General features: G+C 39.9%; 1 protein-coding gene across 2 annotated transcripts in view; it reads right to left on the bottom strand.

The window, feature by feature from the left end:
• gna11b (guanine nucleotide binding protein (G protein), alpha 11b (Gq class)) overlaps positions 1 to 16864 on the bottom strand; it is a 47338-nt gene extending 30474 nt beyond the window's left edge. Inside the window, exon 1 of one of the 2 annotated variants that reach the window (XM_058418369.1) lies at positions 16160 to 16864. In XM_058418369.1, the coding sequence (XP_058274352.1) occupies positions 16160 to 16295 (136 nt within the window). In that variant the 5' untranslated portion in view covers positions 16296 to 16864. Of the gene's footprint in view, positions 1 to 9314; positions 9560 to 16159 lie in introns of those variants that run through there. The other variant, XM_058418370.1, reaches the window with a different exon arrangement.
• Positions 16865 to 24505: the final 7641 nt, after the last annotated feature.

Below are 24505 nucleotides of genomic sequence, written 5' to 3'. Positions count from 1 at the left end.
TCAGGGGTTAGGCTCGGCCCCTTAGTTCCAGTGAAAGGAACTCTTAATGCTTCAGCTTCATACCAAGACATTTTGGACAATTTCATGCTCCCAACTTTGTGGGAACAGTTTGGGGATGATCCCTTCCTGTTCCAACATGACTGCACATCAGTGCACAAAGCAAGGGTCATCCAAAATGTCTTGGTATGCTGAAGCATCAACAGTTCCTCTCACTGGAACTAAGAGGCCAAGCCCAACCCCTGAATTCAATGATTTGGAGGGGTGTCCCAAAACTTTTGACAATATTGTGTATTTGGAGCTATTTTTCCTAAAGGAAGACTCCAAGGCCAGCCAAAAAAGAACTGATTTTAGCCTCAGATTCCATGGGTGAAGCTGAAATAGGGAGTATTTCCACATGATAAACAAATATATATAGTATAAAACTATCACCTTTTCCCCCCAAACTTTTATACTATCATAATAGTTTCAGGTTGCTTATTTAAATAACTTCATTATACATCATACACAGTGTTGCTGATTTCTCGATTCGGATTATTCGGGTGTCTTGGATTCATCTTCAGATCTGACCAACACTGACCTCAAATTTTAAATATATTATCATCATCATAACAACTCATCCACCAAGGCTTTTACGGTTGAAGTGCTTCACAGACTAATATAAAAATGGAATATGGTGAAGATAATAGTGGAAAAAGTCTCAGTGGTGGCTCAACAGTTTAACCCTTAACCCCTCTCTGCTACAGGAGCTGTATCATGAATGACGCTGCTTTACTTGTGCTCTTCATTAGAACCACATTACAGCACTTCCTCATCCATTGCAATTCTACTGTAATATTACCCATAAAACTACAGAAACAGGGGGCAGGTACTCGGCCTCACATCTCCAGGGTGCCTTGCTTTCCTGTCTGTGTGCAGCTGAGTTTTTTTGTCGCTTAAAATCTCGTGTAAATCCTTCGCCAACTCTCGTATCTCTGTTTAATTGTTTCAGGATTGCTGTGGCGTGAGCAGAAATAAACAGTAATCGTTTCAAAATGAAGAAAAAGGAGAAGAAAGGCCATTTTTCAGTTCGGAGAACAAAGAAAGAGAGAGAGAGAGAGAAAGAGATAGAGCAGCCCCTGCAGAAATGTAGGATAATGCAGTGCCTCGGGCTGCGGCTCTGCACGAGTGGCCTCCATACGGAGTGAGACGAGAGAGAACGTGGGCCAGAAAAATCGCTCCAATCTAGGCTACTCCTGTCCCTTATGTCCTGCTGGAGTCTCAAGCAATGAGCTATGTGTGTGTGTGTGTGTGTGTGTGTGTGTGTTTAAAGAGGCCAGTATATGCATGCATGTACACACACACACACAAGCATGTGCAGACAGACTGAGCACCACGTGGGTGGATGATGCTCAAAAATCTGTGCTGTTACCATGGTGACAGGCCTACAACCCCCCCACCCCCCCACCCTTCATACAGGAGTCTTAGCTTGTGTACAGCTGAAATAGAAGCGTTTGCACTTTAGTACCTTACTTACTGCATGCAGGGGGGGGGGGGGTGGCGGTATCTTTAATAGGAAATAGCATAGGCCTGCTCTCACTGCACATAAAGACGCCTGGTGTTACACTTCCTGTGGCTTCTAAGTGGTCAAGCACCGGTCTGTTTATTCCAGCCTGATCTGACGCTTCTCCCACTGCTCATGCCTTAGAGCGTGAAACGAGACGGTTAGTTCAGTCATACTGGATGAAATCTTGTAGCTGTAGCTTTCATTTATGTATGAGCCAATCAATCTGAGCCAAACGACAGAGCTGTAGAAACTGTGTGTGTGTGTGTGTGGGGGGGGGGTATGGAATGTGATACATGAGATGTTTTAAGCGAATTGTTTATATGATTATGAAATCATATCTGAAGTGCAGATCCGGTTCATCAGAGGCCAGCTTTAAGCCCATGCTCAGGTGAGTTTAAGGTATGAAATATGTGATTATGTAACGAGAGCGCATCTCAGGAGACTGATTTACGTTTTGATGCATGCTGTAGAAATAGATAGATATATAGATAAATACTCATTTCCCCTATAATTCTGGTGTCCTGCTTGAGGAATGGTGCAGAGACAGAGCAACTCTGGGTCTTTTCTGGTTAATTACGTGCAGTGTGAAACCAAACCAAAAACCGGTTCATTTGGACTCACGTGGACCAATGTCTAAGCTTCCTAACGTAAGCAAGTCAATGACTGACAGCGAGGAAATGTTAACGACTTGCAAATTTTAACTGATTTTCTTAAATTAGTAACCTGCCACATTCAGAACCCCTGGCAGGATAAACCATGAACAGAGCTGTGTGCTTCTTTTCTAGGACTGCTTTCCCACACATACTGCTGAGCCAGTATAAACCCAGGCCTGAGAGGCAGTCTCGGTCAGCTTCCAAGCAAACCATAGTGCGATTCAATATGCGGTGGAAACATATCTGAAACCCAGAAAACCCTGAATCGACTGAACGGCAGGAAGTTAACGGTGCATGCTGTGTACTTTGGATTGAGAGATGTAGCTCTGCAGAAGTGCGATATGTTCTGGATCAAACTTGTGCTCACAACCACCTCACTTACCCCTGGGTTCACACACACACAATGTAATGGTCAGGAATGCTTTCCAGTGTGAAGGACCTTATTGGCAAGCTACTGCTCCAACACATGCAAATCAGCAATAGAGCATTTGCATGGAGGTCTAACCACAACAATGTGCTTGTGGTCACCAAATCAGATCGAAACCACAGATTTACATACACCAGTTACGAGCTACGGACAATGAAAACTCGCTCGAACAATAAATTGACAGAGCAGGCACAGAACACACAGGGTTCCTACCTTGGTGTGACCACCATAAGGGGTCAAAATTCTCATGACCAGAAACCTATACAATCCTACTTCATCTCACCTGAAGCTACGTTCACAGAGTCAGTGATTTTAATCGCAGTACTATGAAGTTGCCAGTAAGTGTTCCTACTAGGTAGCGCAACTAGCGTTCAACAACAAATCAGCCTAAAATTGTGTTGGTCCTCCATTTGCTGCCAAAACAACCCTGACCCATCATGCACTGTGTATTCTGACACCTTTCTATCAGAACCAGCATTAACTTCTTCAGCAATTTGAGCAACAGTAGCTCGTCTGTTGGATCAGATCACGGGGCCAGCCTTCACTCCCCATATGCATCACTGAACCTTGATAGATACTGACCACTGCAGACCAGGAACACCCCCACAAGAGCTGCAGTTTTGGAGATGCTCTGATCCAGTGGTCTAGCCATCACAATATGACCCTGTCAAACTCGCTCAAATCCTTACACTTGTCCATTTTTCCTGCTTCTAACACATCAACTTTGAGAACAAAATGTTCACTTGCTGCCTAATATATCCCACCCACTAACAGGTGCCATGATGAGGAGATCAGTCTTATTCACTTCACCTCTCACTGCTCATAATGTTATGCCTGATCGGTGTATGCATCATATGATACGAGATGAAGGAGAAGCAGCTCCAAGTAGCTTAGCATTTGCATGAAGTTTTCTCAGTTTTATCACGGCATTCATGTGGACTCTCCTACATCTAGTCGCTGAAAATGAATGCTCTCTGATCTCACTCACTGTATGCAGCGTTAGAACTCGACTCTGACTTGATAAACGCGAGGCCACTGAACCCTGCAGCTGGCGAACGGTTGCATTTAGTCGGATTTGCATATCGCATTCCACATATTTGAGCATGAACCCCGATATGCACATCTAAAAATCCGACTCCAGTTTTTGCTCAAAAAAATTATTTAAAAAATGCTCTATTCATGCGAGTGGTTTTGTAACTAGAACATGGTGCCATTAATACCACTAAATATCAATCAATTCAAACATGATTTCCAAAGCAGGGAAATTCCTCTAATCCTTCGTTACTCTACAGGATCGCAGCTACGTTCGAGTCTGCACGTCTCTTTAAATAGCGTATTAATGGACTTAACTCTGCTGTATAGTATCACAGACATTCTCCTTTCACTACTGTCCATCATCTCCTCCCAGGCTTGAACAAATTCGATTCGTCGCTTTGGACCCCTTCGCTAATGGCATATATGATGCCTTGATTCACTTTGGATGCCTTGCTAATGGCGTAAATGTCTAAGAAGAATGTGGTGTTAAGAGGAGACGAGTGCATGGCTCCAATTTGTCCGCATCTATAAGATTCAAACTGATGGGACAATTGCTGAGAGTGGCTGAAAGGAACACAGGCTGGCAGCGATGTACGGGAAATAATAAAATTTCAATTCAATTTGTTTGTATAATGCTTTTAACAAATGGACAGTGTCGCAAAGAAGCTTTGCACAGTATAGAATGAAAGAAAAAAAAATATATAAATCTTATTTAAGATTTATTCCTAAAATAATAAGAATTAAAATAAATAAACCAAATCAGACAAACTACAAAAACCCAATTTTAAAGCCTCCGTCTACTTTTAGAAAACGCCTTTTAGGTTTATTGTGATTAAACCTAATAAGTTATGTAAAAAAATTATGTGATACTGTATCTTTCCCAATCTGCATAAAAAAAGAAATCAATAAAAATAAAAATTGAAAAATTGTTTTTTTATGAATTTTTGTGCTGTTTTCCCCACTCAGATGGAATAAGCACAAGCACAGGATTCTTCTTTTAAGCTACTACAAATGAAAACAAATGCACTACATTGCCAATCGTTTTGGGAAGTCTTCCATTACACGCACATGAATGTAATATGGAGTTGTCCCGCCCTTTGCAGCTATAACAGCTTCAACTCTTCTGGGAAGGCTTTCCACAAGGTTTAGGAGTGTGTTTATGGGAATTTTTTGACCATTCCTCTAGAAGCGCATTTGTGAGGTCAGTCACGGATGTTGGATGAGAAGGTCTGGCTCGCAGTCTCCGCTCTAATTCATCCCAAAGGTGTTCTATCAGATTGAGGTCAGGACTCTGTCCAGTTCCTCCACACCAAACTCGCTCATCCATGTCTTTATGGACCTTGCTTTGTGCACTGGTGTACAGTCATGTTGGAACAGGAAGGGGTCATCCCCAAACTGTTCCCACAAAGTTGGGAACATGAAATTGTCCAAAATGTCTTGATATGAAGCTGAAGCATTAAGAGTTCCTTTCACTGGAACTAATGGGCTGAGCCTAACCCCTGAAAACTAACCAGAATTCAATGATTTGGAGTGGTGTTCCAAAACCTTTGGCGATACAGTGTATGTAGCATATATTATGTACTACAATGGCTGAGTTTGCAAAACAAAGCAAAGACAAAATATAACAAAGAAAAATACTCCAAGTGGATGTTTTCCATTTGTGGACGGAGTCTCCAATGTCAATACTTTTCCAGATCTACTTTCAGGACAGAGGACTTTCTTGGTAACATGGATATGCTGCGTTATTTTATATTACTAATTTCAGGACTGAAGGGGGGGGGGGTTAAAAGAGAGACAGACTAGTGACTGTTTAAAGCTGATAACAGGAGACATCTAGTTTCTGAGGATGTTCCACAGCATGAAACAGAACTATAAATGGACAAATGGAAAGAAAGTGTTGTTCATGAACTACTAAACTCTTCAAGTTGCCATTTTACATTTCCTATTAACTTTAATCACAGTCATATCTATGCTGTAAACAAATCCAAATAAGAGACGTGCTCGTGTCTGGAGCTCTATGCAGCTAGTACTGTTATAAGGAAGAGCAGCACTGTAGCCATGACAGCGGTCTCCTTACGACAGACAAAAGCATTACGACTAGGTGACTAGATACGAGTCCGTGACACAATCAAAAGCAAGACATTCTTTCCATAAAAAAAAAAAATCATCCCTTTAAAGAGAGCACACCTCCTCCATGCTACACTTCCCCCTTATGCTCAGCAACTTCATGGCCTACTTTCTTCTAGAAAAAGGAAAAAAAAAAATTGATCTATTAAATGTGTCAAGGATAATAAAAGAGGGGTTAGAGGAGTGCAAGTGTGCAACATGGCTGACGAGCCGAGCCAACTGAAGCCTGTGGTGTAAAATCAGCCGTGCGGTTACCGTGCTGAGCGTCAGCGTTCTTTTTTTAAACTCGTCCTTCCTGCTTTTCACTTTTTAGTCTTGCTGCTGAACCCGGGTTGCGTAACTGCGGTTGCCAGATGTGGGACACCACCTGTCATGTGGTGAGCTCTGATTTTTAAAAAAAAAAAAAAAAATTAATCAATTAAAAAAAGCAAATTAAATAAGTGAATAAATAAAGCAAATTACACAAATAAAAAAATATTTATTTATTTCAATTTTATTTATTTATTTATTTTTGTAAAAAAAAAAAAATTTTTACAAATAAAAATTTGTAATTCTTTTGTATTTTTTTATTTCAATTTTATTTATTTATTTGTGGGGTTTTTTGCTTTTATTTATTTATTTATTTATTTTTTTATTTTTTTTTTTTTTGTATATATATATATATATATATATATATATATATATATATATATATATATATATATATATAGCCTATATATATATTTTTTTTTTACATACGAAAATTTGTATAATTTTATTTTTTTTTTGTAATTTTACTTTTACAGGAGATGAACACTTCAGCAGCTACAGCTCCACCGGTCACGTTCAGCTGCTCCATCGCTGTGCATTTACCTGCCGTGATTGGGAAGTCGTAATTATGAACTGGGAAGTCGTAATTACGACATCAGCTGCATTTAGGTTACTTTGGTCAGAGCAAGGTGGAGGTCTCTTAATTGCCTACAAAAAAAAAAAATAATAATAATACGGCAAGGTATTCTCTACTTTTCTATTAGAATTTACGAAGCCTAGGTAAAAGTTATCTTTACATATTACACATCTTAATATATCTTGTACAATGCTATCGTATTTTGTACAAGCTTGTGCGACTTCACAAACACAATTCAAAAACACACACACACCTGTAAACACTACTCATCTCAAAAACCAGCTTCTGAGATGAGTCAACACCCAACTTCAACAAATTCACCATCAACTACGACTGCTGCATCGGTTGATTTATTTTCTTACTCGAGAACTTCCAACAGAAAAAGCAATCCCGCTCGTATTTACGACTTTGTGGTGTTGTTCACGTGCGTTCGACTCTTTCTGAAATGACTTCAACGCCCCGGTCAGACGCTACAGAAAGCTCTAAACCAGCAGTCATGGTTGTTGTACAGTCACATGACAAATCGACTGTTTCTATCTTTTGTTGTTTGTCGTTTCTCTTTTGCCGGTAACTGCCTAGTCTAGAAATATCACCAGTTACTTGTCTATTTGAAACCACAAAGTCATCAGTGATGACTAAATTAAATAGATTTCATTAATCTTAGTATCTTTCTGCACAGTTTGTGCATACAAAAAAATAAAAATTTGAACATAATTTTCAAAGACAATGCCCAATGCACTGGAAAAATATCATCTTTCCTTTTTTTTTTCCAAGAAAAGAAACAGGAAAATTGGCACGTTTCTCCACTTGTACAGTTTATCATTATTAATAGATAGCTAAAAGCTCATACAAATTTCTTTTTTTGAAATGAAAATTGAATTCAAGAAGCGCTTGCTGTGTTGGATCATTAGCAGGTCACATGACTATAATAATCCCGTAGGCTGTATCTGTACTGGGAACGCAATAACCCTAAAGCGCTTTATTGTTCTTGGCAAATTCTTGGTTTCGTTGTGGTTGAGCTGAGAGACGACAGAAGAGAGCGAGTTCCTTCCCGGAGCATAGCGCTGCGCTGAAGAAAAAGCGCTATTTTTCTTTATTGAAATTCTTGGAAACGTTTAATAAAGTCCTACTCTTTACAGTGTCGGTATTCAGCCCATCATGGTCAGAATGAGAGGAAACAAGCCGTCTTAATTTTGAGGAAATGCAGTGCACTGAGAGGGGGAGATTACATTATTCTGAATTCAGTTCCTGAAAAAAAAGTGAGGTAAACCCTTAATCATACACTAATATGACTAACTATAAAACCTTTATCGCATGAGAGGAATTTACAGGATGATGTACAAATCAGTTCAGGAAAGTTGTCAGAATTTCAGCGTGTGACGTGTTTTACTAATCTGCCATCGATACGTTAGTCCACTCACGTGCATGACCCACTTTTTTCTTCCGAAAAGTTCTGTCTGTTTGAATGCTAACAAAAGGTTTTTGCGTATAAATATCTTGCTTCGGGAACATCTGTCACGGTTTTCCCCTGAAGATCTGCATCAGGTATTGCTAGTACCGGCAATTAAACAAGTCTGCAACTTGGTCAAAGGTTAGGCTGGTCAATAAAACTGGACCTTCACAGTACAGAATGCTTTTCCCCTTCTTGCTTGTAATTGGATGCACCTGCTGTCGGTCATTTTACGAGCCGCTGTAGCTCCTGGGGGAGGTGCCCTCATCTTGGAGGGGAAGGAAAAAAGCACCTAATCTTACCTAATGTACCGTTGACGATCAACATGTTTATGAAGTCATCTGTATAGACGCACATGTACCTTGTGTCTGAAAGCAACCTGCTGCTTTAGGGAGACGAGCTGAAAATCTAGATTGAGGAAAGGGCAAGATGAAGAGGAGAGATGAAACTGAGATGAGATGAGGGAAGCAGATGAGAACAGGAGAACAGGAGGGAGGGACGGGGAGAAAGAGAGAGAGAGAGCGCTTCATCCATCCCTGCAGGTCTCTTTCTGTGACGCTGAAGAGTGGCACCTGTTCTATTTATATAGCCACAGGGGGAGCAACCTGGGTCACTCAGCCACCTTGAAGCATTTCATCAAGGAGAACTGAGGCACACACACACACACACACACACACACACACACAATACAAAGGGAAAGGAGAGGGATAAAAATATTCCACAAGAAAGAAGAATATCATTAGAGGTTTCTAAAAAAGTCTATTAAATAGCATTAGGTGATTATAGTGCATAAGGAATAAAGCATGACATGGGGCTCTGAGACAAACAGACACACCGTGATTATTCTCCTACAGCAGCCACTTCGTGCCTTTTCTTCCGCTTAAACTCATACTTGTTAAGCCCTTTTCGTTTATATATATGACACACTCAATGTTCACTTTATTAGGAACAGTAAAGTCATGCACTTAGTAATTCAGCAACAGCACCACATGTCTGGATGAATCAAAAAAATAAATAAATAAATGCAAATACAGGCCAAAAGCTTCACATCACACATCCGCATGCAAAAAATAAAAACGTCTGATCACTGTGACTTTAGTATGGTATGGTATCACACAACAGTCTCTAGAGCTGGTGCAAAAAACACTGAAACTGGACAATAAATAAATAAATAATAAAATAAAACAACTCACTATTATATGGACCTCTGTGCATGTAACAGCGTCAGATTCTTGTTCATGGCTGACAAAAGAAGAACTTGATGTCTTCGGCTGCTGTCGTTCATCCAGCTCAAGGTGTCACGTCGCACGATGCTTATTTGAGATGCTTAAAGAGTGTTAGTTTGAGTTACGTGTAGACTTCCTGTCAGCCCATTCTCCTCTGATCACCTCTTTCCTCAACAAGGTGTTTCATCCTGCAGAACACCACATCCTTGTGAACGTGTTACTATAGAAACGATTCCTGACCAAGAAATCATAGCTCCTCCTTTTTATATACTGACCAAAGACACGACAATCCTCCCTTCCTGTACTTGCTCACAGTATAGCTAGATAATGTAAATATTCTGTAAGCAGCATTTGCTAATTACATCCACAGAGCTGACTGTGCATATATAAACTAAACTGAAATATATTGACCGTAAAACCCCACTGCAGCATCCCCACCTGACCGCCATTGAGTACATAAATAAATAAAACCTATCAAATCTAATGCAAAGACATTTCCCAAACCCATGAACCAAAAGTCTCCATTTACTAAGGAAACAGCAGATCTGGCAACCCTGACCGCTGATTTCTTCACGTTCAACAATAAAATTCTAAAAACATTATTTCTGTTGATGACTGATTTTAATGAAGGTCAAATTAAGTTAGTCATGTTGTTGTCATGGCAACCAAAAGACACCAGTCACCGGTTGTTTTCCCAAACCGGCCGTAATTCGTGCTTGAAAACAGCAACGTGGGGCATGACATGATGATCCTCCATTCCTTCCTTCCTGACAACCTGACCCTGTTTAAATTCACGTTCCGTATGCCAGCGTACCTAATAAAATGGCCGAAAGCATGAGGACAGCTGAGCATCGCACCCGTACAAGTTGGTTCTCCTCTTTACAGTTACAATATTTCTACACATGTAATTTCCATTCTTCTGGGAAGCCTTTCCACTACATATTGGAGTGTAGCTGTGGGGATTGTGTTCATTTAGCTATGCAGATGTTAATGAGATAAGGCGCTGGTGTTAAGAAAAGAGGTCTGGTGTTTAGTTGGCGTTCCAGTTCGTCCCACAGATGTTCAGTGGGGTTGAGGTCAGGACACGGACCACTTGAGCTCGTCCATTCTATCCTTAACACCATGTTTTCACGGATTTGTGCACAGGGACGTTGTCATGCTGGAGTAGTGTCTGAACCTCTTCTATATCAATCTAATGAAGAACTACAACATACACAGACATCCAAAACATCTAACTTTGTGGTAACAGTTTAGGGAAGAACCACACACACACGGGCAACGGTCAGGTGAACGAAAACGTTTGGCCTTTTAGTCAAAATTGTTACAAGATAGACGGAAGCGAGGGCAATTATAACCTGGTCCAGCAAGTCAGGTTGTATTTGTTACAACGATGAAACTCTTTCCTGTCAGGACATTTAAGAAAATAGGTGAAGTTTTATCACGTCAACCAGAGCCAAGTGAGTCTGAGACATGTTTCCAAGCTGAAAGATCAGCTGAAAGACACGCTCCTCTGATTCTGACCGCACATCCATTGAAGCAGCTGGACCGGCTTTACCTTACCCGAGTACAAACTCTGATTCCCATTATGCTCCGGATTGGCTAACAGTCATCGAAAACACTACGTGCCTGACGCAAACGGCGCCTGAGCGTTTCATCGCCTCCTAATGAAAAGTCCAAAGTCTATAAACCTGTGTTTGCACAGCCGACGTCGGCCGTCTTAAGGCTCTGCAGTGGGAGGTGCTGCAGAACTCTGCTTTTTTTCCCCCCTGCTCATCTGTTGAGTTTTTTCAGCAGGTTTTGATTTTTCTGAAGAGGATCAGAGGACACGACATGGATGGCCTTTCAACAGGTTCAGAAAAGAAAGTGAAAGCATGAGCGTTTGTCCTGAATGGTAAACAAGGCAACACCTGAGCTCTGCAGCACTTCAGAGGAATAACGTGCCTCGGTGTTCCCATTCTTCCAGCAAAACTGGTTTTCTATTGTGCCAGACCGAGAGAGTTTAACGCTCTGCTCATGTTCCTGATTCATCTCGTCATTGCTCCTACAGCTGAATCGGATGCATGAGAGGAGCCGGCGCTGGGGGAAATCAAATCTCTGTTGGGTTGTGACCCTGCGACACGCTCCACCATAAGCATTAGTTTAATAGCCATGAGCACATTTTACTAAACATACAGAGCCAGGGTTTAAGTCTAAATCACATTGGGTGATGTAATATCCGACATTAATATCATATTTTGGATAGAAACCTGTCTGTTAAAAGTGTTTACGATGCCAAAAAGAATCTGTGCGCTTTTTTTTAGTACTCCAAGCTCGGAATAATCCGTTTAAACACTATCTTTAGGGTATCGATGCTTTCCTATTTAGCAAAGAGCAACAAAATGCTTCATCAACATCCAAATCCAAACTGCCCAAAATATCCACACCCTGAATTCTTATGCTGACCCTTTGGGATGCATTTGTCAATCAAAAACTAAGCCAAGCTTCGCGTTTATCTTCCTGTTTTTCTTCCCATCGGTTCCCTGAGACGGGGATGAACCACGTCGGTGAAACACGCTGAACTGATTTCATATGAGCGTATATACTTTATACAGGTCATACAAGCGCATGTCCACTATACAGTCCATACAGTCCACTATACAGTTTCACAGTTCAGGTCTACTATATAGAACACACCTGTCTGCTCAACCAGACACCATTTGGGACAGAAGCACACATTTGCACGAGGTGTTAAGATTTCGAAGGTGTGCATGCCACCTTCTCAGCCAACCAGGCTTACCCATAATTCCCCTTTCTTTCTCGGTGCTGTGGAAAAAAAAAAAAAAATACACAGATATACAGATCACCATCCGGCATCGGAGCAGAGAATTGTTTCCTAAAGCTGATTAAGGATTTGGATAATCCAGACTTTTCGAGACTGATCCAGGGTTATGCTGACCACTTTAACTAAATTAGGAGCTTAAACCATTATAAGAAAATTCCTGAAACGAACAGGACATGGACGGAAAGAGGGGGGAAAAAAAGAAGAAGAAGAAAAAAGTTTCTGTAATATTCCATACTTTTGATGTTTAGAGTTCTGTTAAAAGTTGTGGAATTTCAATAAAATAACATAGCTTATCTTATCACTTACATTATAAAGATATAAACATCTGCTGCCTGACCATCATCTTGTTTACCCCCCCCCCCCCTTCCTTGAAATAATTCAGCTTGCAATGTTACTGAGAAACTGGAAACAGGAAGCCATCCGTCCTTTCATAAAAATGCATAAATAAATAATCATCTTTAATTCTATGAAGGAAAACAGAACACTTTTTGACCAATCAGTTAAAACGGGCATCGCTATAACAGGCGCTAAAAGTCCCTACGCTTCAAAACATTTCTTATGAACAGCTTGGTGAGAAATCTGGCAGAGCATCTCGGCCTCGACTTCCGCTCGGCAGGTTAGGCGGCTAAATGTTTTTACTGGAAATTTAATTCGAGCATGAATCACGGCTTTTCTTGTGTACTGACTCATGAAGCTTGTGACATTAAATTCACTTCTTTGCAGATTAATCATCGGACTAATGCCGTTTAACCCCCCGAGTCCTGATTGATCGGCGTTAGGCTGCTCTGATGGATCATTACACAATCTTAAAAAACAGGTTTGAATTATTTCATTACTTATAGGTTTTCATTTCATTTACAAAGAGCTTTGGAGGACGTTTTAATTCAGCATGAACGATCTAGACAGACCCTTTGAACTACAGATAACAGTAGCTAGGGCTGGGTTATATGATGATGTAACATTGTTATTCACATCGCAATACACTTTTTTGTAAATATTACAAACAAAATTGGACTGAAAGCTGAGAATTCAGGATCAAATTAATACTTTGGTAGGCATTAGGTTTTTGCCTGCATTGTGTCAGCAAGCCTATAAACCATAACGCACATTGCATATCATCTGAACGTCTATAAATATCATATGTTTTTGCCACATCACACACACTCCTAAATGCTGACTTCTCTCGAGATGGCTTGCCCAAACTTTCTTCCTCTTCACTCCTTTCACACTGATCAGCTCCCTTTTTATGCCCTCAGTTCTGTGGTGGCGAGCGGAAATGAATAGGAAATGAATGCAGAGCGTGCCTAAGTCAGATAGCACTACTCCACCGTCCAAGTCACACAACAAACACGTCCGGATCTCGAAACAAACTGGCATGGCTTGATAAAGCGCGCATTCCGACTTCCTAATGGATCTTCAGCTCTTCCACCCACAGCACTATCATGGGCGTGTGGCCACAGACGGCCGTCGTTTTAAAATAAACCCTGCCGATTAGGAGACGGTGTGGAAGTGGAATGATGACCTCAAACTGTCTTGTGTGTAGCTGTAGCCTAGTTCTTACAAAACCTCCATGATGCTTGGTGCTGGCTGGTGACAGTATGGTGTAAAGACCCACGAGACGTGGACTTATTCGCTCGCTCGAGATCAATTTGAGAAAAGTTCGAATCACTGTGTTGAAGTTTGACAAATTGATTGAGTTCTTCCTCCTGGAATCGCAACAGATCTGAATCTAAAGCTGACTGCAGATCTCACTATTGCTTTAACTGAATCCTTTCAGCTCTGGCTATGTCACCAGGAACGTTGTCCATACATCAGAGTTTCCCTGTTCCTTGCCTGAAGATCACCACAGACACAACAATCATCACCACCACAAATTCCCTGTTTACACTTTCATTATTTCACTGGATCGGGATCATTTCTGTTTTTTTTTTTAACATTTCCATCTCTGGGTTCTGAGTGAATTCAGATTCCTGTATTGTGTGTGTGATTTGCAAACCACCAAAAGTTGCCTGTTGCGCCATGCAAAAAATTAATTCGAGGGATCACATGTCACTGAGAGGAACCATCAAAAGTGACTTGAAAACAAATGCATTAACATTAGTGTAACAGCATCTCCAAGCTTGTCTTGGGTGCACTTCCATTTCATTTTTGTTACAGATAATGCCTATGCTGATATAATGTCCAATGTCTTAAACACTAAGCTATCACTTCCTTATAGTTTTTTTTTATGACTATCCTATGTACACAACATATCGTTCATGAAAATGATTGTTCAGTCCTTTATTAAGCGGTCCGGTGGATAGGATCCCGTGCTCTCACAACAACCACCTGGGTTCGATTTCCAAGCAAGGGAACCATGCCATCTGATAGGGGTGCACTCACAAGCCAGGGTACTCTCAGTGCCGGCTCCAAACCTGTACAACCAATAATCCGCTGCGGTGAACCCTAATGGAAGAAGGCGACGGATGACTGAAGACAACTGCAACTAATAATCACCTAATTGCTATAACGTGCATAGGTCACGTGACACGCATGTAGGTCGAAGCCGGGGCTACGAATTTAGTACTTGCCTAAAAATCCCTGGAAGTGTTGCTTGTCCTTTTAAACGTCCTCTCCGTTTTATTTCCCTGTGCTTTAAACTTGGTTTCAGCTGAAGACGAAACCCCCACCACCACCCCACAGGAATACAACGGAAACTTTAACACATTGCTTAGGGCCATGATATTATTATTCGTATATTGTTTCTGGTCTGGTTATCTCTACAGGTCATTTTATCGACCAGATGCATAACCTTTCCAGATGTGTGCACGCACAGCAGGTGACAAAGGAATGCAAAAAAAAAAAAAAAACCAAAACACCATGACTGGAGGTTTCTGGAGGTGACAAATAAAATCTTACAGATGCTCTGGAGATAATTACAGTATCCCACAACCACACAAAAAGAAACCAAATCCCGTCCGAATAGGGCTTAAATACTTGAGAAGTGTCACACAGACACACCGTACCACAGACTTCTTCGGACCACCCTCAGACCGGTCAGTAAACCGATAGAATTTACAGTGGACCATTACAAACCAGTAGAATTTACAGTGGACCATTACAAACCAGTAGAATTTACAGTGGACCATTACAAACCAGTAGAATTTACAGTGGACCATTACAAACCAGTAGAAATCAACAGGACGGAGTTATGATTCACTGCTGGCCATAAAAATCAGTGTTGTGCAACACACAAGGCCTAGTCATGGAGAGGGTTTCATGTCGAGTGCTAAAGCAGCTTGATGTTAGGCTAATCACTTGAGAGCTGTATTAAAGAGTGACGGCGGGCATTTCGGCTATGGGAGAACAAAACCGCATTACTCTGAAATCTCACAGCTAGAAAACAACAACAACAACAACAACAACAACAACAATATTTGCTAGATGACAGACTAGTTAATAAAGCTGTCATGTCGTGAAAGCGCCTCGTACTTGTGTCAGCAACCATACACTTGTAGAAAAGTCATGTTGAATATTCCTGTAAGCAAACACTTCATTCACATTTCTGCTCTCAACCTGTTCGGGGTCGGCCCACAGAGGCTAAAGCTAGCAATGCTAACGGTTAGCACTGCGGCTAAGCAGGCTAACTAACCTACATACAAGTGTCGCGTTGGGGGGGGGCGTTAAGTATGGAGAGAGAGAGAGAGAGAGAGGGAGAGAGAGAGAGAGAGAGACTCTGACTGCGCCATTCATATTCATATTCATACAGGAGAGGGGGAAAAAATCGTTAGCGCCATGGCTTTATATAAATGACTTGATATTTATTTAGCGTCCATTGATGTGAAGCGCAGAGCCGTTACCCGTGCAGGAACAGTTGAACACGGTCAAACCTGTTGGGCGGCTGAATATGAACCCACGCCAAAACCACAGACAAGGATCTGTTTTCGCTTCTTTTTCTTGTTTAACACACACACACACACACACACACACACGCCAGACGCTCAAGACTTACCGAGAAGGAGAAGCTTTAATTCCCGCCTCGCGTCCCGCTTGTCTCGGCGCAGCTGCTTATCGATCTCGGCGTTGATCCGTTTCGACTCCTTCGCCTCTTCGCTCAGGCAGCAAGCCATCATAGACTCTAAAGTCATCCCCCCTCCTGCGCTCAAGCCCGCGGCCTCGTCCGGAGCTCCCAAATCCTCCAAATAAATCCGATCGCACGAAAACAAAACCAAAAAAAACGGAATAGAATAAAATAAAAAAAAAACAAAACAAACACGGGTCTGAAGCGGAAAAGGGAGCGGGGGGAAAAGGAAAAGGAGGAGGAGGAGGAAGAGGAGGAGGGGGCCAGGGGGCCTCGCTCTCGAGTAAAGTCCCCTTACCGAAAAGCTCTCCGCGTTCACCCGGCTGCGGATCTCGGCGAAAAATCGCGGAGGAATAAACCGGGGAAAGAAGGAGGAGGAGGAGGAGGGGGGAGGCGAAGGCGGTGATGGAGGAGGAGAAACACGGGGAGGAAGAGGAAGAGGAGGAGGAGACCTGTGCCTTTAGTGCTTGCTGCTTAAAGCTGTCCGTCCGTCCGTCCGTGCGTCCAGGAGCTGTTCTGGTCTTGCAGAGAGAAATGAAAAGGCGAGATTACAGAGCCGCGCGCGCGAGGAGAGCACTCCTCCAACCTGCAGGCGCGAGCGCTCAGAAACACGGGGCGCGCGTTAACGCAGTGGGAAAGCGGGTGGCACTGGGCACGCGCCGCATCCGCCCGTGCAGGCGTTAGAGAAGTGCTGCATGAAATGACTCCACAACCTGATCCTTTTAGTCCAGCATCTGTATTAGGAACTAATTCAACTCTGATGTATTTTAGATTATTTTGCACCAACTACATTATTAATTATTAATAAACTTATTAATAAGGACACCTATTAATTATACTACCATTTCAACTGAAATTAATTTTATTTGTATTATTATTATTATTATTATTATTATTATTTTAATTTATTTTATTTTCATTTTATTTTATTTTGTACCATTTACCTCATACATTAGTATTTATTTCAACTGAAATTTAATTCAATTCATTTTTTATTTTAATCCATTTTCTTTTATTTCAACTAAATGTGTTCATTTTATTTGATCTTATTTTAAAACTAATTCTAATTTTTATTCAAACATTATACAGTAATGACCACATTGCATTAGTGTTTATTTCAATTAAAATCTTTAATATTTCATGGATTCTTTCTTTTTTTTTCTTCTCTTTTTACAAAATGTATTTTTTTCTGTCAAGGTCCCCAGTGCATTAGCAATTAAACAAACAAACAAACAAACAAACAAACAAACAACAACAAAAACGAAAGTCTTAAGGTCAAAAATAAATGTTTTCTCCATAGACAAGAAATCTCTGAATTAGTAATTATTGAATTATTGCACACAAATGATATATATTTGTGTATATTTGATATATAACACAAATGATAAGAGGAATTGTCTTTCATAGACGAAATTAAATCATTAACCGAGATTTGTTAATATTTTAATCCCGGATAGCAATTAAAATCAATGTGATATTATTTACAACTGATAATTTACAAGTATTTTAAGAGATGTTGAACCTGAAAACAAATGGCAGACCTTTGTTGACATCTAGTGGCCATAAGCTATATTGCATTAAATATCTATCTATCTATCTATCTATCTATCTATCTATCTATCTATCTATCTATCTATCTATCTATCTATCTATCTATCTATCTATCTATCTATCTATCTATCTATCTATCTATCTATCAAGAACTCTTAGTCATCCATGACTTCCTGTTTCAATGCAGTATACATATATAAAAGATACCAAAATCCCATCAGTAATCTTAGTAGATAATAAACAAATGAAACAAAAATGTGTTGACTTTCAAAATCAATCAGTACCTTTAAAAAATATTTACCAGCACCACCCATATCTATTACTATGGCAATAATACTATTTTGGAAGTAACAAATAACTGGAGCCATTATGAACCTGCCTGGTAAAGAATATAAAAGTGTATAAAAAATACAAAACAAAATGGCATGGTTTAAAGAAATTATTATTATTGCTATTATTATTATTATTATTATTATTATTATTATTATTATTATTATTATTATTATTATTATTATTATTATCATTATTCCACTATGCATTTTCTTTTATCTAACTGCAAACATAAAAAGAGTTTGGTAGATGCCACCGAAACCAGGTTCTATTAGTCAGATCAGACAAAACTGGAAGAGAAGCACTTTCTGGCAACAAGCATATGCTTATTATACAGGAATGAAATCTCTGACTAAGCAACACATTATGAAGATATTATTCATCATACCACACCCAAAACAAGTGTGAAGCATGTGTGCTGTAAAAAGTAAGGAATATAACATGAAGCATACTGTAGGACAATATCCAGTGCGTGGGTCGTGTGGTGTGATAGAGCTGAACAGGAATTTACCTCCATGAAGTTGATTATTTTCCAATAATAACGTAAGTTTTATTCCTCCACCATAGCAATTCACTAATGCTAACAATTAATTATTTATTATTTTTATTGTTATATACTGTGGAACATCTACAATGTTTCCTTATCTGCCTCTATTTTTTCTCTATCATGAATTTAAAAGCCAAGAAATTGCAACCAGAAAAGCCACAGACTTGTCTGTACCGAAAAACATAACCAGCTTTAACATAACTTCTGTCTGCTACATAGAGACTCCTTACAAAATTTTAAAAAACAGAACAAGTCCCCATACCAGCAATTATTTATTATCATTTGTTTATGTTGAGCATCCACCATACAAGTTCTTGCGTAAACTGTGTTGAGACAGTGACCTATCAATATAAACTCCACCTCCATTCAACCCGATTTGCGCCAAAACCATCTTATAACCTGATTTGCGACAGCCCCTTCTACTTTGATTTGCACAACCGCCACCTTCTAATCTAATTTGCACCACCTTCTAAATGGATTTCCAAAACCATCTTATTAAAGAATTAAATTCCATTTTATTTGTATAGCACTTTTAACAATGGACTTTGTATCAAGGCAGCTTTACAGAAATATAAAAAAAATGTTGAAATTCAAAGCTTGAAATTCAATTATCCCTAATTGCCTAAGCCTGAGACAACGGTGGCAAAAAACATCCAGAGATGATATGAGGAAGAAACCTTGAGAGGATCCAGACTCATTTGAGAGACTCAAAGTGAGAATTTAAATAATGTCCTTTTTACAACCTTTTATAGTCAAGTGCAATTGTGCAACCAAGAGCTCTTGAGCAACTTATAGGTCAGTGAAATTTCACTGTAGACTTAACACAAATTCCTTCCTGCCGAAGTCCTCAAATTTTTACTTATAAAGACCTGAGCACAGAATCGACCACCGCAACAGCAGTCCAAAGACAGTGCCATAGTCTCCGTGTGGTTCAGTGCACAGCAGTCCCATGGGTCTTCAGACTGTCCATGTGGAACCATCCCCAGCAGCAGTGTGCACCACCAAGCATCCAACCAGAGGTAGGGTATCAGGATAAATCTGGCATGCCCAGAGAGAAGATGCAGTCACACTGGGAACTCAGAACACTGGGACCTTGGGAGTAGCATGTGTGGCTCAACAAATAAAGAGATAAAGAGCCACAAACTCTAATCTGATCTGCAACACCCCACCCAATATTATTTGCCCAGTCACATTCGTCTTACAATGATACACAACCTGATTTGCACAACCAATGTTCAAGCAGATCTGTGGCACAACCGTCAACCTGATTTGCGTCACCAACTCAACTTAATCTACGCAGTCATGGTGAAACGATTTGCATAATTTCTGAGTATATTATAGACTTATCACAAATTCGATCAAATGTTCACTTATGAAGACCCAAGCATAAAACTGAAAGGTGCAACAGCAGTTCAAAGATGGTGCCATAATCTCCATCCACTGCAGTCCCATGGGTCTCTAGGCTGTCTACATTAAGCCATCCCCAGCAGCAGTGTGCACCAAGAAGCATCCAACCAGAGGTAGGGTATCAGGATAAATCTGGCATGCCCAGAGAGAAGAAGCAATCACACTGGGAACTCAGAACTCTGGGAGCTTGGGAGTAGCATGTGTGGCTCAACAAATAGAAAGATAAAGAGCCACAAACTCTAACCCGATCTGCACACCCAATATTATTTACACAGTCACATTCCCATTCGACTTACAATGATAGACAACCTGATTTGCACAACCAGTGTTCAAGCAGATCTGTGCCACAACCGTCAACCTGATTTACGTCACCAACTCAACCCGATCTACTCAGTCATGGTCAAATGAGTACATTTTAGACTTAACGTAAATTCCTTCAAATGTTCACTTATGAAGCCTGAGCACAAAACTGAACGGTGCAACAGCGGTTCAAAGATGGTGCCATAATCTCCATCCACTGCAGTCAGCATGGGTCTCCAGGCTCTCTACATTAAGCCATCCCCAGCAGCAGTGTGCACCACCAAGTGACAAGACTCCAATCAGATGTAGGGCATCAGGATAGAGCAAGCATGTCCGGAGAGGAGAAAAAGTCACACTCAAAACTCAGAACACTGGGAGCTCAGGAGTAGCATGTTTGGCTCAACATAGAGATAGATAGATAGATTAGCCTTTACTACTTAAGATACTAACAAATAACCTGCACCTTTTGATTAAAGTAGGCATGGAGGATCATAAAAAAACAAATGTTTGCTTAGAAACTGTGGTGTAAGACCATTCAGTACTTTATATGTCAGAAATAGTATATTATGATTAATGCAAAAGCCAATGCAGTGTGGCGAAAATAGGGGTGATGTGTTCATATTTTCTGCTTTTAGTTGGACCAACTTGAGCTTATACACTTACTGGAACATCCTGACAGTAAGGCATTACATTAATCCACCCTAGAGGTAACAAAAACATTAACTAGTATTTCTGCATAATGTAGTGACATATTTAGATTAAAGAAGGATACCCTAGTGATATTATCTACATGAGATTCAAATGGAAGACTGGATGAAAGACTTATCCCCTAATTTGTGACACCACCTTCTAAACTAGTTTCCACCATCTTCTAAGGTGATCTGTGACACCACATTCTAAACTGATTTGCACAAAACCACCTTCTAAGCTAATCTGCACAAAGACCACCTTATAAACTAATTTGCACCACCTTCTAAGCTGATTTGCAAAATTATTAAACTGATTTGCACCAAACCACCTCCTATGATGATTTAAACACATTCTAAACCAACTTGCACAAACACACAACCTGATTTGGGACACCAATTTCAAAGATTCAGATCTGCACAGAATGTAACCTGTTTTACACAACCAGATCAAACTCGATTTGCATAGCCAACAAAACCTAATTGGTGCACAGCCAACACAATATGCATTGCTGATTCAACCCGATTTGCAGCGACAACACAACCTATTAAAAACAAACACAATCAACCCAATTTGCACCATCATAGTTTACAAGATTTGCATTGCAAACAAACCTGATTTATGATTACAATTAAACCTGATTTGCGACACCACAGACAACCTGATTTGCATTGGGAATCAACCTAATTTGCTGCAACAACACAACCTGGTTTGCCCTACCAGAGCCAACCAAGTTTGCATCACTAATTCCAACCCAACATGATTAGCAGTGCTGCCTATGATTCTAATTGGATATTCATATTTATGTCTTTTATATCTATATATTTATCTCATGGATATATTGTATTTTCTTACATATTATATATTGTTCTACCATATATCATATATATGGTAAAATATGATAGATATTGTATATGCATATATCCTATATCTCATTGGTTATTCATTAATTGATCATATTTTTAAATATTTAAATTTTTAAAATATTTTTATATATATATATTTTTAATATTATCATATTTTTACATATTTCTAAAACTTGTTAATTTTTATATTTCTATTTTTCTTTAATCTTATTTATCTTTCTCTTGGAACAAAGACGTCGGTATGATTTTGTATGTGACAAATAAAATTTGATTTAAATTGAATAAACTGATTTGTAACAATATTCTAAGCTGATTTGCACCATTTTTGAAACTGCTTTGCACCCAAACCCCCTTATAACATGATTTGTGACATTACCCTCTATACTGATTTTGACCAACACCACTAGCTTTTAACCTGTATTGCATTGCATCACTTTTAACCAAATTTGTTCCTCCAATTTTAACTCAGTTCATGCCATCACAGCCAACCCAATTTGCAACACCACCTTCTAAGCAGATTTGCATTAAAATCACCTAATAACTTGATTTGTGACCAGATTCTAAACTCATTTGCACCAAAACCATCTTCTAAGCTGATTTCACCAAGACCACTTTATAACCTGATTTGTGACACTACCTATTAAACTGATTTGCACCAAACCATCTTACAACCTGATTTGTGACACCACCTTTTAAGCTGATGTAGACATCATCTTCAGCTGATTTGACCACCTTATAATCTGATTTTATCAAAACCACCTTATAACATGATTTGTGACACCACCTTTTTAAACTAATTTGTGACAATATATTCTAAGCGGCACTATGTTAAAACAAATTTTGTGCCTCCACATCCAACCTGATTTGCTGCAAACATCGACCAGATTTGCATCGTCAACACAACCCGATTTGCTGCACAACAGTTGACTTGATTTGCACCATCAAACCAATTCCATTTGCTGCAGCACAGCCAACGCTATTTCCAGCACTACATTCCAAAAAAAATTCACGCTGCCACCATCAACCCAATTTGCTGCACAACCGTCGAATGGATTTTGCATCATCAACACAACCCAATTTGCTGCTCAACAATCAACCCAATTTACGATGTCAACCGAACCCGATTGCTGCACAACCCAATTTGCGACAGTACATTCTAACCCGATTTGCTCCAACATAATCAACTTTCTGTCAATTTTCTGCACCACAGTTGACCAATTTGAGATGCCAACCCAACCCAATTTGTGACACTACATTCAGTTCTGAGTAGCAGCTTTGATAAGTACTGCTGAAGGGGAGAGAAGAGAGATGAGGAGAGGACTGAGACTGACAAACTGACTGAAATATTGCTGCACTGGCTAAATCCATCCATTCATCCATCCATCCATCCATTGTCTATACCCGCTTTATTCCTAATTAGGGTCACAGGGGTCTGCTCGAGCCTATCCCAGCGCACATAGGGCGAAAGGCAGGGGTACACCCTGGACAGGTCACCAGTCCATCGCAGGGCCGCACTGGCTAAATCCCATTAGTAAATCAACAGATAGTTCAACTGCATTGTGCATTTTAACCAGAAGATGGAGACAAACTACAGTTTTTATATAATTATTGTCACTCTTGTTATTACTGCTATGCACAACAGAGGGCTCTATAAACCCACGCTATAAATATATTTAAAATTTCTCCATCAGCTGGAGTAAATAAACAGGTGAACTAAAGTGTAAATGTTTTGAAAAAAAAAAAAACCAACAACAACAACAACAACAACAACAACAACAATAATAATAATAATAATAATAATAATAATAATAATAATAATAATAATAATAAACCTATAAGCTCACAAGTTTTGGCACCCCAACCCATTTTTGTTTAGCTGTAGGATTATAACTACTCTGAGCAAATTTCTTCATATAAAGAACTACATAGCAACTATTGAGCCAATAGTTTCATTATGTAACCATTGGTGGTACATCTCTGGGAACACTGGGCATGAATACAGGCATGAATTACCTGCATATTTGCCTGAGATATGAGTTAGGGAACTATGTACACACAGTAACCCAAGCATAGGGTCAATCCAGGGAACCTGGAGTTTATAATCATTTTATTAATTTCATTCTTTAGTATAATCCCAGTCCATTACATGGCACTATGCACACACATTCACACCCTCATGTAGTCATAGGGGCAAATTAGAACAGCCAATCAGCATGCTGTGCAAGGTAGAATTAAACCAGGATTGAACCCTGGATCCTGGATTTGTGAGGCTCTACATCAGGGATGAACAATCTTATCCACAAAAAGTCAGTGTGGGTGCTGGTTTTCATTCCAATCCAGAAGGAGCCACATCTGATTCCACCTGTTTAATCAGTAGATCTTGACTTGCAATAGACGTTCTGTAAAAGTGTGGCTTCTGCTTGGTTGGAATGAAAACCTGCACCCACACCAGATGAGACTGGGCATCCCTGCTCTGCATGTTGCCCCTAAGACAACTCAGTAACAAATAGCAAATCAGATTTTCGACTATTTCAACTTTTTCTGAAAGTAATAAGAGAGCAATCCTTTTTCAAGCTCTGTGCAGTAGCG

Source organism: Hemibagrus wyckioides, linkage group LG20 (assembly GCF_019097595.1).
Source record: "Hemibagrus wyckioides isolate EC202008001 linkage group LG20, SWU_Hwy_1.0, whole genome shotgun sequence".
In the NCBI taxonomy this organism is placed as follows: Eukaryota; Metazoa; Chordata; class Actinopteri; order Siluriformes; family Bagridae; genus Hemibagrus; species Hemibagrus wyckioides.
The sequence above is the reverse complement of the archived record's forward strand: the minus strand, read 5'-3'. Positions and strand labels throughout refer to the sequence as shown.